At 40.9% G+C, this 14,767-nt stretch overlaps 1 protein-coding gene across 1 annotated transcript; it reads left to right on the top strand.

Annotated features, from left to right (window-relative positions):
• The first annotated feature begins 4,625 nt into the window (after positions 1-4,625).
• LOC114145263 (E3 SUMO-protein ligase CBX4) lies at positions 4,626-14,470 on the top strand. The gene is made up of 6 exons (XM_028018744.1): positions 4,626-4,708; positions 7,273-7,656; positions 7,830-7,873; positions 8,358-8,423; positions 10,625-10,691; positions 12,126-14,470. The coding sequence occupies exons 2-6, from the start codon at positions 7,354-7,356 to the stop codon at positions 13,569-13,571; spliced, it is 1,926 nt and encodes a 641-aa protein (XP_027874545.1). The 5' UTR covers positions 4,626-4,708; positions 7,273-7,353; the 3' UTR covers positions 13,572-14,470.
• The last annotated feature ends 297 nt before the right edge of the window (positions 14,471-14,767 follow it).

The raw sequence follows: 14,767 nt of genomic DNA, 5'->3' as shown, positions 1-14,767 counted from the left end.
CTTCTGCACTGCAGCTGGAAGGTAGTTTCACTGTAGTTTGTTTGCTGCAACATGTCAAATGGAAAAATACATTTAAGGGGCTAAAAACATTAGTTTTGCAACTTTTTCTTTTCAATTCTCCTTAGGTTCACTGTGGTCATGTTAATTGAGAATTATGTTAAAAATGGTCAAATAAAAAAGGCAACCATTTGACAGCCGAGAACGCTACCGAATACAGCCGAAGAAAAATGAGCTTATGTACGGAGCACCACACTTTGTTCACCCAAAAATATGCAAGTGACAGAAAAGTTCAGCTCGACTTAGAATTTCTAAATTAAAGATTTATGTGATGGTTTTTTTTCTCGTGAGACGGAGAAAATCGGGAGAATTGTTGTTGGAGACCAGCAGCTTTGAGCAAAACAACCCAGCGCACAACCAATTCATTTAGAATAGATCAATGGCAAGATCAGCCTGTTTGCAATTAAATGGCTGCTGCTCACCAAAAACTGGTGTTCAAAACACAACAACTCTGGAGCTGTTCAAGTAAAAGTTGCAATTTCTGATCTGGTTCTGAACAGCATTGTTACTCTGATGTGGACATGTGGACCAGCAATCTAATTCTCTCACCACAATTATCTGCTTTAAATTAGCAGTGCAGTGATTGATTGCGTTAGTCTCACTTTTCAACACATAATCAATCCATATTTTACTTCGTAGGGTTTAACCACTCTACAGTAGCGCAAATGTCAAATGATATTCAGAGAACATGTCATGCCACTCAAACTCTAGTCAGAAAGGTGTAGCCTGTCTGCAGTTACACTTTTCACAACATGTGGTTAAGCTAAGGCTATACCACATGTGTGGTGCATAAAGGGGAAGTTAAAGTGGTGATATATGTGCTCAGACACAAGCTGCAGATGAATCATCTTCCCTTCATTTTGTTCAAACATAAAGAAAAATTGAGTTACAGATCAAACTAAACATGCAAGAGGATTATTTGCTTTGACTGGTTGAACGAATCTTCATACTTCGTCAGACTTCAAGATGGTGCCGTTACAAACCCGTTATTGTCGTGTGCGTTATCAACATTCGTGAATTCAGAGAGATCAAACTGAAAATCTCAAAAACTGCCAAACATTTTTTCACCTACTGCAGAAGCAAGTCTATTTAAAAAGCTCCACCGCTGGGACTTCACCACGCGACAGTAAAATACTTTGTGGTGATGAGTCAACGAAACTGCAAAAGACACCACTCCAAAAAGACAAGTACTAATGAAATTTATAGCCATTCAAAACATTTTAACAGGAAGCTGTAAGGTCAGACAGTGAAGGTTAAGACACAGGATCCAATGGATGACATTTATTTGTACCTTTTTTTTTTTTTTTACGAATGTTTGAAAGTGAAATGAACTGAGAGGAAGCAGATGGGCGGCTGTCGGATTACTGGTGAACACAGGGCACCAAGCAGGGGATGCTCACATGGGTCAGGAAGTTTTAGTGGACCTTTCAGGTAGAAACTGGATGACTGAACCATAATGCTACTGCAAGTGTATATAAGACTCTTATTGAAAGCAGCTCACAATGCTTAAAGGACAATGGGTCTTTTGAAATAATAGGAAGTTATGGTGCACGTCACTGGTCCTTTTTTCTGTGATGAATTCCAGTGTCTTTTGAGGGGATTATACTCGTCACTTAGTCTTTTTAACAAACTGATAGACTGTCTTAAAGGAACAATGTCAGATTTTAAGAGTCACTGGAAGATAAACATGTCTTCCTCAAATGTAGTTTGTTATACTTACCTCTTTGTTTACACTTTTGCTCTGCCTATAGATGTGAACAAACTGTAGTGACTAGCTGTTTTTGTGCAGCAGCTTAGAAAGTTTAACACACATCTGCCATATTTGAATGATATCTTTACTGTTTTTGTGATTTTGAAGAATGGCAACATAAATTAGCCTGTGTGTGACAGGATATGTAGACCCCAGGGAAACAGAAAGTTGTCAGAGACAATTAAAACTTATTAAACACTTTATAAGCAACTTTAAACAATAAACTGTACTTGAGAAAAAATGTTTGGGTATGTTTATTGGAATATGAGAATTTAGTTTTAAAAGATTTCTTTGGGTGGAGTTTTGCCCCTCTGAATAACTATACTAAGAGTTGGATTTTTTCTAAATTCTCTATACAACAATTTTATCTATAGTTTTTCAGACATCAAGCCAGATTTTTTCCAATATATCAGGGGCATCAAAGGTCCACAACATGTGCTAAGCAAAAACAAATTATACTAAAATAACTAAATAATATCTCTGCTCTTCCTCGCCACACAAAATACAGAAGAAATAAAGCTGCGCATTTCTTTATGCCATGTTCAGTTGTTGCTGCTCCGGTCAAACTAGATGTATTATATAGACTTAAAGTGCAGAGATGTTTTATCTCACTGATCTTATATTTTAAACTACCATTAAAGGTTATAGTTTTGTAGAAACTCTTTCCCTCATTTATTTTCTCGGAAGCAAGCACTTTCATCATAGAGTTCTCAGTATAGTGTCTGTAGCATTGGGTCTGAATAAACAAATTTTTAAATGTAGCACTTCTCTTAAGATGCACAATATTCTTAGAAACTGTATGAGTGATTTGATTTCCAGGTATTTAGTTAATCCAAATAAAGAGATTGTTTATTCACATAAAAAAAAGCTATAAAATGTTGAGAGAATTCGCAGAAACCAGATTCTCTGATAGGAACTTGTTGCTCTTCATTTCTGAACGCAGATCAACTGCGAGAGGAACAACTTTAAAAAGTGTTCATGATGTGCTCTAAGAAAAACATATGTTGTCATTTTCATGCAGGACACTTGCTTTAACTTCTGTAATTTTGATTAGGTTTTTTTAAATTACACTTTTGACATTTCTGAGTAAATCGTGCTTTTACAAAACAACTTGCATTTCAAAGACGGCGTCACAGTGAAAGGTCAAATGACATGGGCTGTTCCTGATTCTTAAGCCATCTGAACAGTGTGTTGGCTTTACAACACTTTAAAGGCTGCCTCCTTTGTCTCACCCTCCACTTTACGCTACTGAAGCCATCATAAAAATGTCAGTGAGCTGCTTTTTTAAATCCTGTAAAAAAAAAAAAAAACTGTGTGTTCTGCAGCAGTGAGTCACTCGATTCATCTTTGTAAAAGACAAGCTGCTTTGAGTCCCAGCTGAGGCAGTGAAAAAAGAGTGATGACAGTTTGGGAAGTCAGGTCATGAACAGCAACAACTGCAATGCACTGAATCAAGCAACAGACCCGGAAATTGCACTCAATAGTAAAACAGTGAGAGTATAATGAAAGTACGTTTGCATTTTAGTGTTACAAAAACTGTCTTAATAGTGATGAAGTTTGCAATTATTTACTTTTTGGTCTTGATATATTCTGACTTTGGATCCTTAAAATAAAAATAAATTAAAGGCACTGTCTGATTTCTGTGAACTACTCTAGTTTTACTCATTATTTGATATCCTTTAGAGAAAACGTATCATTTTAACATGTTTCTCCACGTGTGATCGGAGCATCCTGAGATGCAAGAACAGCTTTGTTTCTGTCGCGTAGAAAATGTTGATGTCGTGATCAGATGTTCTCCCTCTCACACAATGCAGCAGCGTAATCAGAGCCTAGGATTCACTGACTGTAGTTCATCAACATCAGCTCATGTAGACTTTCATATTACTCTGGGCTGTGCGTGAATTTGATTCAAAATGATGTGGTTTTGTTTGTTTGTTTGTTTGTTTGTTTGATTCACTTCTTCTCCTGTCATTAAGTCACAACAAATAATTATTCACCTAAGGTGTAATTACAGTAAAGTGTGTGTAATAAAAATCCTGGTGGCTTTTTGTTGCAGTTAGAGCTTTCCTTCAGCCTCCAAGATGAACAAGTTCAAGCCAAATGTTTGTCTTGGATAATTAAATTATTTAAAATGGACCTTTGTAGAGACATTTACATGTTTTATTTTCTTGACCAAAAACATATATGATGTTTGGATTTTAACTAGATAGCCCAAAAAGATGGAAAATATACTTCGAGTTTCTGCAGTTCCTGTAACAAGCATCTGCACCTGCAGCTGCATCCCTAAGAGATGTGATTGTTTTGTTTTTTATGCGTTGCTTTTTGCTGGGGTGCTTTTATTTTGCTATTATGATGTGAACTGGTGTGTCTGAAACGCAGGTGAATGTATTCTAATGTATCCACAGTGTGACAAATGCTTTCTTTGCGTGGGGTTTAGATGCATTATTTGCTCATCTAAAGGAGAAGGTGCAGGCTAAAGTTTCAAGGCAAATCATAACCTAATGGTTAAAGGGTGAGAAGTAATGTAATTCAGTGATTGCATGTAATAACTAAGATTTAAGAAAAGGGCTGTCATTCAAATAGAACTTGATGATTTTGTAGCTGCACCTCTCACTTCCCCCCAGCCTAAAATCTGTTTTGATTCGTTATTTTTCTTGTTTTTTGATATTTAGACAACTGTTAATTCAGTTGCAAAAGACGCCAGACGTGTTTGTTGGTCTCTGTGCGTCACTTGCTGTGATTCATTGATCAGTTTTTCCCCAATTATCCAAACCCGTTCAGCTAGATCTTACGCAAAAGATGTCGCACAGATGAAAAGTGGCAGGACGCCGCTGGAGAGGAAGCCGACCGGCTCTGAGCTGAGCACAGAACCGACCGAGCACGTCGCGCGCCGCCGCTCAGGTAAACTCTCCTTGAGAGCACGCGCGCACGTGTGGACGTCAAATCCCATCCATGCCCGGCGCACGTGCCACATTTCTGGCTGTATAAACTCGCCGCGTGAGCTGTTTGGGTTCACGAGACGTTGTGGCTCTGCGGGGATATCGAATTAAAATATGATGTATGTGATCACAGCGGGTTTTAAGACCATTATAATAAAGATGAAGGGATCAGAGGGGTGGAGGAGTTTAACCCATGAAGAAACCTGACCGCTGTTACAAAACTGCGTAGTTCCTGGTAGCGCTGCGGTGCTTCCAGTTTACCCTTTTTGCCAAATTAATGCCCATGTGTCCTCTGTTCATCTCCAATTTAGGAGTGACGCAGCTGAAATAAGCAGACGCTTGCATGTGTACCCGCCACTCTGAGCGCGCGCTGCGACCGCCGCGCACGAGCACAGGGATACCTTGAACGGATCACACGTGTTTTTAAACTAAATGCGTCCGTCAGAGCTGGTTTTATTGCGCGAATAATCGAGCGGGATTGCGCCGCGGCCGCTCGTTTCTGGTGATATTTCGCCGCGGCTTTGCGCCTCTTGCCTTATAAGGAAAGACAGTCGTGCCTTTCTGCTATAGGCCGAGCAACTACAGCCTGCAGGGAGCCGTGTGCGTTTTAACCCGTTCAATGCTGAATTTAATTTGGTTTTGTCTGTATGAAACAATGCAAGGCAGCTCCGTTTGTTTTCATGCTCAAAGCCTACTTATATGGCGTGCATCCTTTTTGGATGCACAACAGAACAAGACCCCGGAATAGCTCTAAGAGAGTCAAAGTCCCGGGTAGAAATCAGCTGTGAGATAAGTGACTCTGACCTATCCCAATTGTGTGTTTTAATGTATATTTGAGGTGTGTGTTTGTGTCCTTTGAGGTCCTCAAAAAACGCAGACAATGACGACCTCTATCGACTTTTACTAAAGCGGGAGCTTGACTTTAACCGCGGAGAAAATATGCGAGAAAATCCCCACCATGCGCGGTGCTTTGTCTTTGTGTGACCTTGACTTATAGAGGATATGGAAATGTGTTCATTGTAATGCGCATCTCCCGGGCTGCGGCCGGACCTAGGATTTATGCCGCATTATCACCGTGTTATCCACACTGCTGAGCTTCAGATGGGAGCATGTTTCTCTGTTTTTCTGGGATTAGACCAAGAACAGAGAAGGCCTCCAATCAATCAATGTCAAACACCCACCATGGCCCTGACGGTGGTTGGGCCTGTCCTCAACACTCATGTGGAATGATCCCACGTTTGTGACTATAAAGTTTATATGCCTATATTTTTCAGATAGGAAAAGGACCTGAGATCACTATAAACGATTTGGGATTCAAGTAATAAAAATTTCTCAGACAGATCCAATGTTTTGGTGTGACCTAACTCAGAATAACCAATGAAATAAAGAGGTCTAAATAAAGGCAGGTGAGGAGTGAATTTAAGAATAATACAGTCACCGTTCATAGCACTGTCCACAGCTCCACATTCAGCCACAGAGCAAGGACAGATGCTGCCTTCAGGGTCTGTTCTTAGATCGTATTTTATCAAACTTGTGCATGTTGTGACGTTGGATCCAACAGTTGCTTCTACAAATAAGACATGTGAAATAAAAATCCTCTTCCATGTAAATAACCACCTCATTCAATCATGACAAGAATTTAAAGGTCAATAAAATAAAATTATTATATTCTGAGGTTCCATTTTTTTTCAAAAGTGGGCTTTGATGTTAAATTGCAGATAGCTAACCAACTGCTGTCTGGCTTGGTCGGGTTAAATAAGCCTGTATTATTACATCACATATAAAGCAAGTGCTTTACGTTTACACCCAGTAAATTTGTTTGAAACTCTTATTTATAGTAGGAAAGGTAACAGCTTTTAAGCAGCTAAAGCACTGAAAAATCTTCTACTACTTTTCAATTGTTTACTAGTCAGTATTTGCAGTAGAACGAAAACAATAGATATGAGAGACAACATGCAAAACATTTGCACAATGAGAGAACATCGACTTGCTACCAATAGCTGCTAGCTTTAGCGTTTGCTCTTCCTGTCCTGGGCAGTATTTGTGCTATTTGTCATTAACTTTACAGAACATATCTATCTATCTATCTATCTATCTATCTATCTATCTATCTATCTATCTATCTATCTATCTATCTATCTATCTATCTATCTATCTATCTATCTATCTATCTATCTATCTATCTATCTATCCATCCATCCATCCATCCATCCATCCATCTATCTATCAGATAGATAGATTATGTCTCTAGATACATTCTAATTAGCTAGCTGTTTAGCTGTCTGTCTGTCTAGAACGTTTTTGATGAATTAGATCAGTCTTTATATTTCTTTTAACTAGTTTATTTCATTATTTTGCTGTACATCAAATATTTTATGGCCTTGAACTGATTTCCATATTCAGAAAATTCATTTGACTTGAAAAGGTAAAAAAAACAGCAAAAACGTTAAAGAAATTAATCTTTCATAGCCTAAACCTTCTCTCTCGCCAGATATCTGAATTCGTGGTTTCTCTTTTTCCCCACAGCACCCGAAAGCAGCACAGCGATCAAACCCCACCCCCCAGTCACCGCCCCCGTGGTGAAACGTCACATCCACGGCTATTTGCATGAAGTGTTTTCGTGCTGCAGCTCCAACTCGCCTGCAGAGCGAGAGTCTCCGAGGGCTGAAAGCGAGGGAAGAGTCACAGCGAAAGCAGGAGGAGGCGGAGGAGGAGGGGGATCCTTCACATCTTAGAAGAAGCAGGAGGGGGAAAAAAGGAAATAATAAAGCGAGCCCTGACAGAATAGATCAGGTGTCCGCGGTAAGAGAAACCGGAGAGTCGCCTCTCTTTCGCTGGAAAATGGAGCTACCCGCCGCTGGAGAGCACGTATTTGCGGTGGAGAGCATCGAGAAGAAGCGCAGCAGAAAGGTTCGCTTTTTACGCACATGCATGCGTAAATGGGACTGACTGATCTCCTCTTTTTTGCTATTATAGACTGCATGTTTATTATGCCTTATATATATTTCTCTAATTGTAACGGTGCAGCGCGTAGTAAAGTAACCTTATCTCGTTTGCTCTCTCTCTCTCTCTTTCTGTCACAGGGGAGGGTCGAGTATCTGGTCAAGTGGAGAGGATGGTCTCCAAGGTGAGTCCGCCACTGAACGGAAACAACATCACCACCACATCAACAAACAAAAAAATAAATAAATGAATAGCAAGCAAGATAATATAAGAATTCTTCCGAGCGTGGGCGCGCAGATGGGCGGTTTGCGCGTGCTTGCTTGTGGGCGCCCGACTCGTTGGCCCCGATGATGGATGTGGTTTTACGATCTGTGCAATCCCCCGTGTGCCAATTAGACAACGACGCGTCTGTAATTGGGGGCGATGTTTAAGAACCGCCCGTAGATGTGGATTTGTGATCTGTATCCAAGCGCGTAAAAGTTGCTCCTAATTTATAACACTTGTATCCACCGAGGAGGGACAAGTGTCTCAGCGTGTTAACTCATGTACAGACCTGCTATAAAAGGGAATTATATGCTGAATTAGTGATAACCAGTGCCTGTCAGTGTCAGTCTTTTCAACAGACCAGTTTGTCTCAACTGCATTATCTCCTCCTCCTTTCTGTGCAGATACAACACATGGGAACCAGAGGAAAACATCCTGGATCCAAGGCTGCTTGATGCTTTCCAAGACAGGTGAGTTCAGAATTGGATAAACCAGCTTCACAAGTAATGGCACCAGTAAGTAAAAGAAAACAAAAACAAACTGGTTTATAGGTGTGCGGTTTCCCACATTTCCGGTTCCAGTCACAACACTTGACCTTAACCGTCACCCATCCATTGGAACGCCCTGTGTGTTTGGTTAAAGCTTGGTTCCCTGGATGATCCCTTGTTGATCGAGCCACATAGCTTGTCATTCAGAGATGCTGAAAGTTCAGTAACTGGGTTTATCATTGTGTTTAGTTTAGGATTTATCCTGGTGTCAGGTTACTTGGACAAACGAAGCCACTTTGTTAAGCAGCTACACTTTTTGGCACCTGGTTGTTAGTTGAGAGTCAGAGTCAGGTCATTGTACATTGGTGGTCTTCTAACCCTAACATATTTCTTCTACAGGACATGCCAGAGGTGAACCACAACAGAGGTCATGTTGAGTTCATTAGTTGTAGATTTATTCTGAGTAGTACCAGAAAGGATCCATTAGGCCTTTTCTGTTCTAGATATTCCTTAAGCACGGTCCTTACATTTCTAAATTTTAAGAACTACGACACATAAAATAGAAAACAATGCATGTCAAATTCTTTGATAGACGTTTGAATTCAATGGAAAATTACAAGAGAGTTTTATTACTACTTCAAAATACAGTATGTCTCAGTTCTGCTGGTTGATGTTTGTAGTCCTGTTTATCAGTCAGGCTGTCTGCTCTGTTGAGCCTGCAATCAGCTTTCCTATAAGTAAAGGAAAAGTGCATGATGGTCAAAGCTGACTCCGTCTTCCAGACAGCCAGGTAGAACTTCAGACACGCTACCTGGCACTTTCTCAAAAGAACTTTAAACCATAGGAACAGTATGATAAACTTTGGTTTAGCTAAATACTTATATCTGGCTTATGTTTAAGTTTTTACACTGCTTTAGAGGCAGATAACACTCCCTGGTTAGTCTAGATTCTGATAACTTAATGTGGAAAAAAAGATCAGAAAGACATGAAGATCCAAACCAGAATCTTAAACTGCAATATGAGAAACCAGTGCAAAGAGTCCACTTGCAAGACCTGGTCAAAAAGATTAACAGTTTTATTTTGGACAAGCTGTAAATCCTGGGAATTATCACTGAGGCAAAAATAAATCTGTAGCTCAGCTAAAAAGCAAGATTTTACATTTTAAAAAATTCTATAGGACTGATGATTTTGAGATATGCCAAGGTTTAAAAGTAGTGAAAAGTTGAATATCATCAGCATAGCATGGCAGGATGTGCAGCGTGAGACCCAGTCTAAACAAATCAGATGTACGTTGAGCATGGAAAAACTTCCTAAGGATCATGAGACACTTATCAAGATTCAAATTCAGTCCATTCAAATTCCAAACTCACATGCCTCTGTTGCAAAAGAAAAGCAAAACTCATCATCATGCAAGACAACATAATATGTTTGTAATTATAGTATTACAACAAAATTAAAAGTTTTTAAAAAACCTCTAAACTTAGTTTTATACTGGCGACTTTCTAATCATACCCTGAGTGTGTGGTCTTCCCGCTGCAGGACTTTGTAATTGAATTTCTCGACGGTGCGCCGCGTTAAACTGTCACTGGCTTTTCTCTCAGCCTCAGAAACCTTTAAGGTACAGGTCACACATTGCAGAGCAAACTCTACCTCTGTTTTTGCAATTATCACCAGCCCTCTGTTAAAAAGGGGAGGGGGTTTTATTGAAACTAATTACGCATCCCTCCAGGGAGCTAAATCGTCTAAACGCCAGGCTATGAAAATACACCAAGTCGTCATTGTAATTAGAGGTGATTGGGGGAGAGCGGGGGAGGACTCTGACATCACTCTTGTCTGCGGTGTTCAGTTACTGCTTTTGGAGAGGCTCCCATTGAGATGGAGGAAACCTAAGGAAACTCCATAAGGGGCAGAGGGGTTTCCTTCACCTTCAAGTAGGATTTGCCGATATTTAAGATCAACCTTCATTTCAAAGTAATGATGAGAACAAGTCTCCGGAGAGATAACCATTTGATTCTCTGTAAAGAAAGTGAGGAAGGGTGAGGATGATTTACATAAGGAAGTGTCAGTCCAAGTGTCAGGCAAGGAAACACTCGGTGTTTCCTAGCCGAGCCTGAGGAGGACACCCGTGACGTTTTGTTGCCATGCAACAGTGACTGACTGCCTGCTGGTCTCCACTCCCACAGGGAACGTCAGGAGCAGCTGATGGGATACCGCAAAAGAGGACCCAAGCCGAAGCACCTTCTGGTTCAGGTAAGAGAAATCTAAACTGCAGCGAATTTGATTGGGATTTTATTTGGTAAACCAAGGCAAAGCACTGCGAAACTATTAAGTTGAAGGGAAAAGATAAATAAGGGCTTTTAAGATATTTTACAAATAAAAATCTGCATTTATATTCAGTCACTTTAGATCCGCTTTCCCCTAACAAAATAGAGTGAACTGACTCTTTTCAGATTTTCAGAAACCTAATTACTAATTTAAGTCTGACCATTTGTTGTTTAATCTCAAGTTAAATCGATCTGTTCTGTGAATGCCTCTGAAGTTTGTTAGAAAAATTTGGTGAAACAAACCGCATCATAAACGGCAAGGAAAACAGCAGAATGGTCAGGGATAAATCAGTGGTAAAGTTTAAATAAGGGTTTGGTTTATCTATATTTTTTTGACACCTCATGAAGCACTGTTCAATCCATCTTTTGAAAATAGAGTGTATGGCACAGCAGCAAACCTTCCAAGACGTTACCAAAGATTAAAACTGACAACTCTGGAAGAGAATCCACTACTTAGGTGGGACAATCTGCTTACAGGACAAGTGTTAGCTGTGAACTCCACAGATCTGTCCCTATGGAAGAGTGGGAAGACAACAAAAGATACTCCATAAGGCAGCAGTCTTACTGAAAGGCAGTTTAAGAAAATGTTGACTTAGCCTAGCTGAATATAAGTACATGCCTAATTTCTCAAGTTTTTATTTTTATTTTGTTAATGAACACCATATAGGCTTTCCATTCCTTAGTCTTCAAAATTATGCGCCACTTTGTGTTGGTCTGTCACATGAAAGCCAAAGAAAATACATGGAATGTTTGTGGTTTTAGTGCGAAAAAATGCAAAGGGATGTAAATACTTTTTGTAGTGGGAAGCACAAGCAAAGTTACAAACAGCAACTTTGTTTAAAACCTTGTTTAAACAATGTTTTTGTTTTTAGCTTATTAACTCCCCAGATTACCAAATGTATACATGCTACTAAATGGACCAAATCATTCGTTTAATGTATCAATCAAGACTTCAGAAAGGCCAAAGGATCCCCTCAGAGGTGTGTCTTTATTCCTCTCAGGAGGGTGTTTTGGTAACACACGAGATAAAGTCAGCAAGGATACACAAAGCCGCAAGGGACATTCCTCCAAGCTGAGGTCACAGCCACAGGAGACACTTTGAAATGTCACTCTGATCTCCAGCCGGTGGCTCAGAGAGCTACACTGGACCAGCAGGAGGGCTGTATGAAGATGGGCTCAAGGCCCCTGAAATAAACTGTGCACTCATTTGGGCCTCACTAGAAACCTGTCACACATTCCTATCTCAGCATCTCTGTAGCAGCACCATGAAAGCAATGGGTTTGCTGTTGCATCTCTCTCTCAAATAAAAAATCCCATTCGAATCATCCATCCTAATTGTAATTGTTATGTTGTTTTGCAGGTGCCATCGTTTGCCAGGAGGTCCAACATCCTAGCGAACCTTCAGGAGGCTTCCTTGGAAGGCAACAGCTGTCAGAAGTCCAGCTCTATTCAGATGATATGCCCCCAGGCCCCACAGTTCCAGCTGAACAGCAAGAAACTTCACCACTACCAGCCCCTGATCAGGGAGTGTGATCCCGAGCAGCAATCCAACGGCAAGAAATTCTTCTATGAACTCAACAGCAAGAAGCATCACCACTATCAACCGGACTTGAAGCAACATGAGCCTGTTTTTGCTAAGCCAAGGGACGTCAAGGCTCCTGAACTGTCAAACAAAGGATACAACCTCCCAGCGGTGCTGCAGCAAAAGTGGGTCCGGGACAAAGACTCAGGCTGCCTGACTAAAGTAAAAGACATCACTATGGAGTTAAAGAAAATTCCAGCCGACCTTAAAGGACAGAAAGAGCCGGAGAGAGTGAAACCGAAAGAGGATGCCTCAACACACTCCAACGGTGTCTGCAGCAGTAAGCTAAAGATTGTTAAGAACAAGAACAAAAATGGGCGGATTGTCATTGTCATGAGCAAGTACATGGAAAACGGCATGCAGACTGCTAAAATCAAAAGCAGTGATTCTGAAGGCGCTGAAAGGCCGCTGCAAGGAGCAGAAAGCAGCATGGAGGGGCGCCTGGCAGAGATGGAGCTTGTCAAAAAGCTCAGCCTCATAAACGGTTTCTCGAAGCAACCCAAAGACAACCCAACTGTTCCTACTTCTGGGATAAAAGCAGATTGTTGCAAAGAGAAGGAATTGTCCCCTCAAACAGAGCGGACTGTAATGGAACAGGACAAAGGTGCCGAGGGGCAGCTTCCACAGGATAAGCCATTACAGCTGACAAATAAGCCTGACGAACTGCCCCTGCCCTCAGAGAGGGAGGTTCCAGACAAAAAAGGAATCCAGAACGGCCATCACGGACTAAAGCGACACCTTTCCGACACAGACGCTGAAGAACAAGGACTGGGTAAGAGGTTTTTAAGTTACAGGAGTATCAGCGCTCCCAACACAGATTCCTCGCCCTCCCAGAGTCTCATTGTTGACAGAAACGAACAACAGAGTCCGGCTTTACTGCACGACTATGGCTATGCAGACCAAGAGGAACCCATGGACCTCAGCATAGTCAAATCGAGGCCCACGTCTTTAGTCTGTGTGGGGACTGAACCAGAGACGCGAGCTGAGGAGCCAGCCCATCCACTAGATGACAGTCGAACACAGGCAGACACACAAACAGAGAGCCAGACTGAAACACACAATCTGTCAGAGGAGGAGAGCGCTGACATTGTGTCTGACTCCAACCACCAAGCAAGAAAAAACGAGGCGTTTCCTTCTTTCCAGCCATGCCTTGGGAATATAGTCATCACGGACATTACTGCCAACTGCCTCACCGTTACCTTTAAGGAATACGTAACGGCATAACACAGCTGGACACCACCTGAGGGACTGACATATGACATATTTGTATTTTCTGATTCCTGAATGTACAAATGAAGCTTTGATGTTGTTTTCATTTTGTAAAACTCAGATTTAAACACAAGGGTAAAAAAAAAAAAGACTCTTAGTTCTCTTCTTGCATATTTTCGAAGTATAAACCCAACCTGTTGGTATTTCAAATTTCCAACCTAATCCAAGCTGCAAAATTTTATGAAATAATTGATGAAACTCTAGCCTAACATGCGCTTACTTTTGTAGACAGTCTTCATTTTTCTATGGATGTGATTTGATTTGTACACTCAACCTGTCTACTTTCGGATTACGGATAAATGTAGGCTTTAAAGGGAGCTTTTGTAAGGTAGAAAATTATATTAAATCAAGGTACATTACACTGTGCCAGAGTGTGTGCGTGTGTGAGTGTGAGATGGACTGTTTTTAAAGAGGATGCCTGCCGCTTGGATGTTGATGATGCCATTAGGCATGCTTAGACAGGCAGATACAGAAAAAGAAATGAAGCACCTTCACTGTCAATTTGTGTCATAGAAACAGATCATTTGTGGTCACCGTTTGATCTGTTTGAAAGACTTCCTCTCCATTCACAACCCATGGGAACTTAAACTGAGCACAAGTCACTTCCATTAAGTTTGCGGTGTCTGTTTAACCTACTGACAGGATCTTGTTTTAGTGGAACATCAGGCATAATCAACTTTGGAGAAAACAGCAGCGATTTTAAGTGTGTTACAAGCCCATTTCAGACAACAGTTTGTCGTTCTGGCTGCATGGGATCTGAGGTGCTTTGAGAGAACGTGAGCACTTATATGTGCAGACTAAAAACAGGAGGTTTCCTATGATACTTATTGCAATAAAAATGTTTTGCAAGAGAATCTGTAAGTGGTCATTTTTCCGTAGTGCTTGGCTCTGTGTCTGTGAATGTTTGAACTAATGTGACCTCAAACCATGATGTGGTTTAGAAGCCAAATTTACACCTGCTCTGTACGTGGCAGACTGGCTGATTGGCGTATGAGCGTTTCTTTGGAAAGCGTATCATCAAACCGATCAGGTTTTGCAGGACCGGTCTGTACTGCGTTGCACAGGTGTAACTTAGTAGATTTGAATATAACTGAAAAGTTAATTATTTGAATAAACCATTCCAGATGTGAAGCTAGTATATCAGTTCATTC

The sequence above is a fragment of the Xiphophorus couchianus genome, chromosome 5, assembly GCF_001444195.1.
Source record: "Xiphophorus couchianus chromosome 5, X_couchianus-1.0, whole genome shotgun sequence".
NCBI classification, from domain to species: Eukaryota; Metazoa; Chordata; class Actinopteri; order Cyprinodontiformes; family Poeciliidae; genus Xiphophorus; species Xiphophorus couchianus.
The sequence above is the reverse complement of the archived record's forward strand: the minus strand, read 5'-3'. Positions and strand labels throughout refer to the sequence as shown.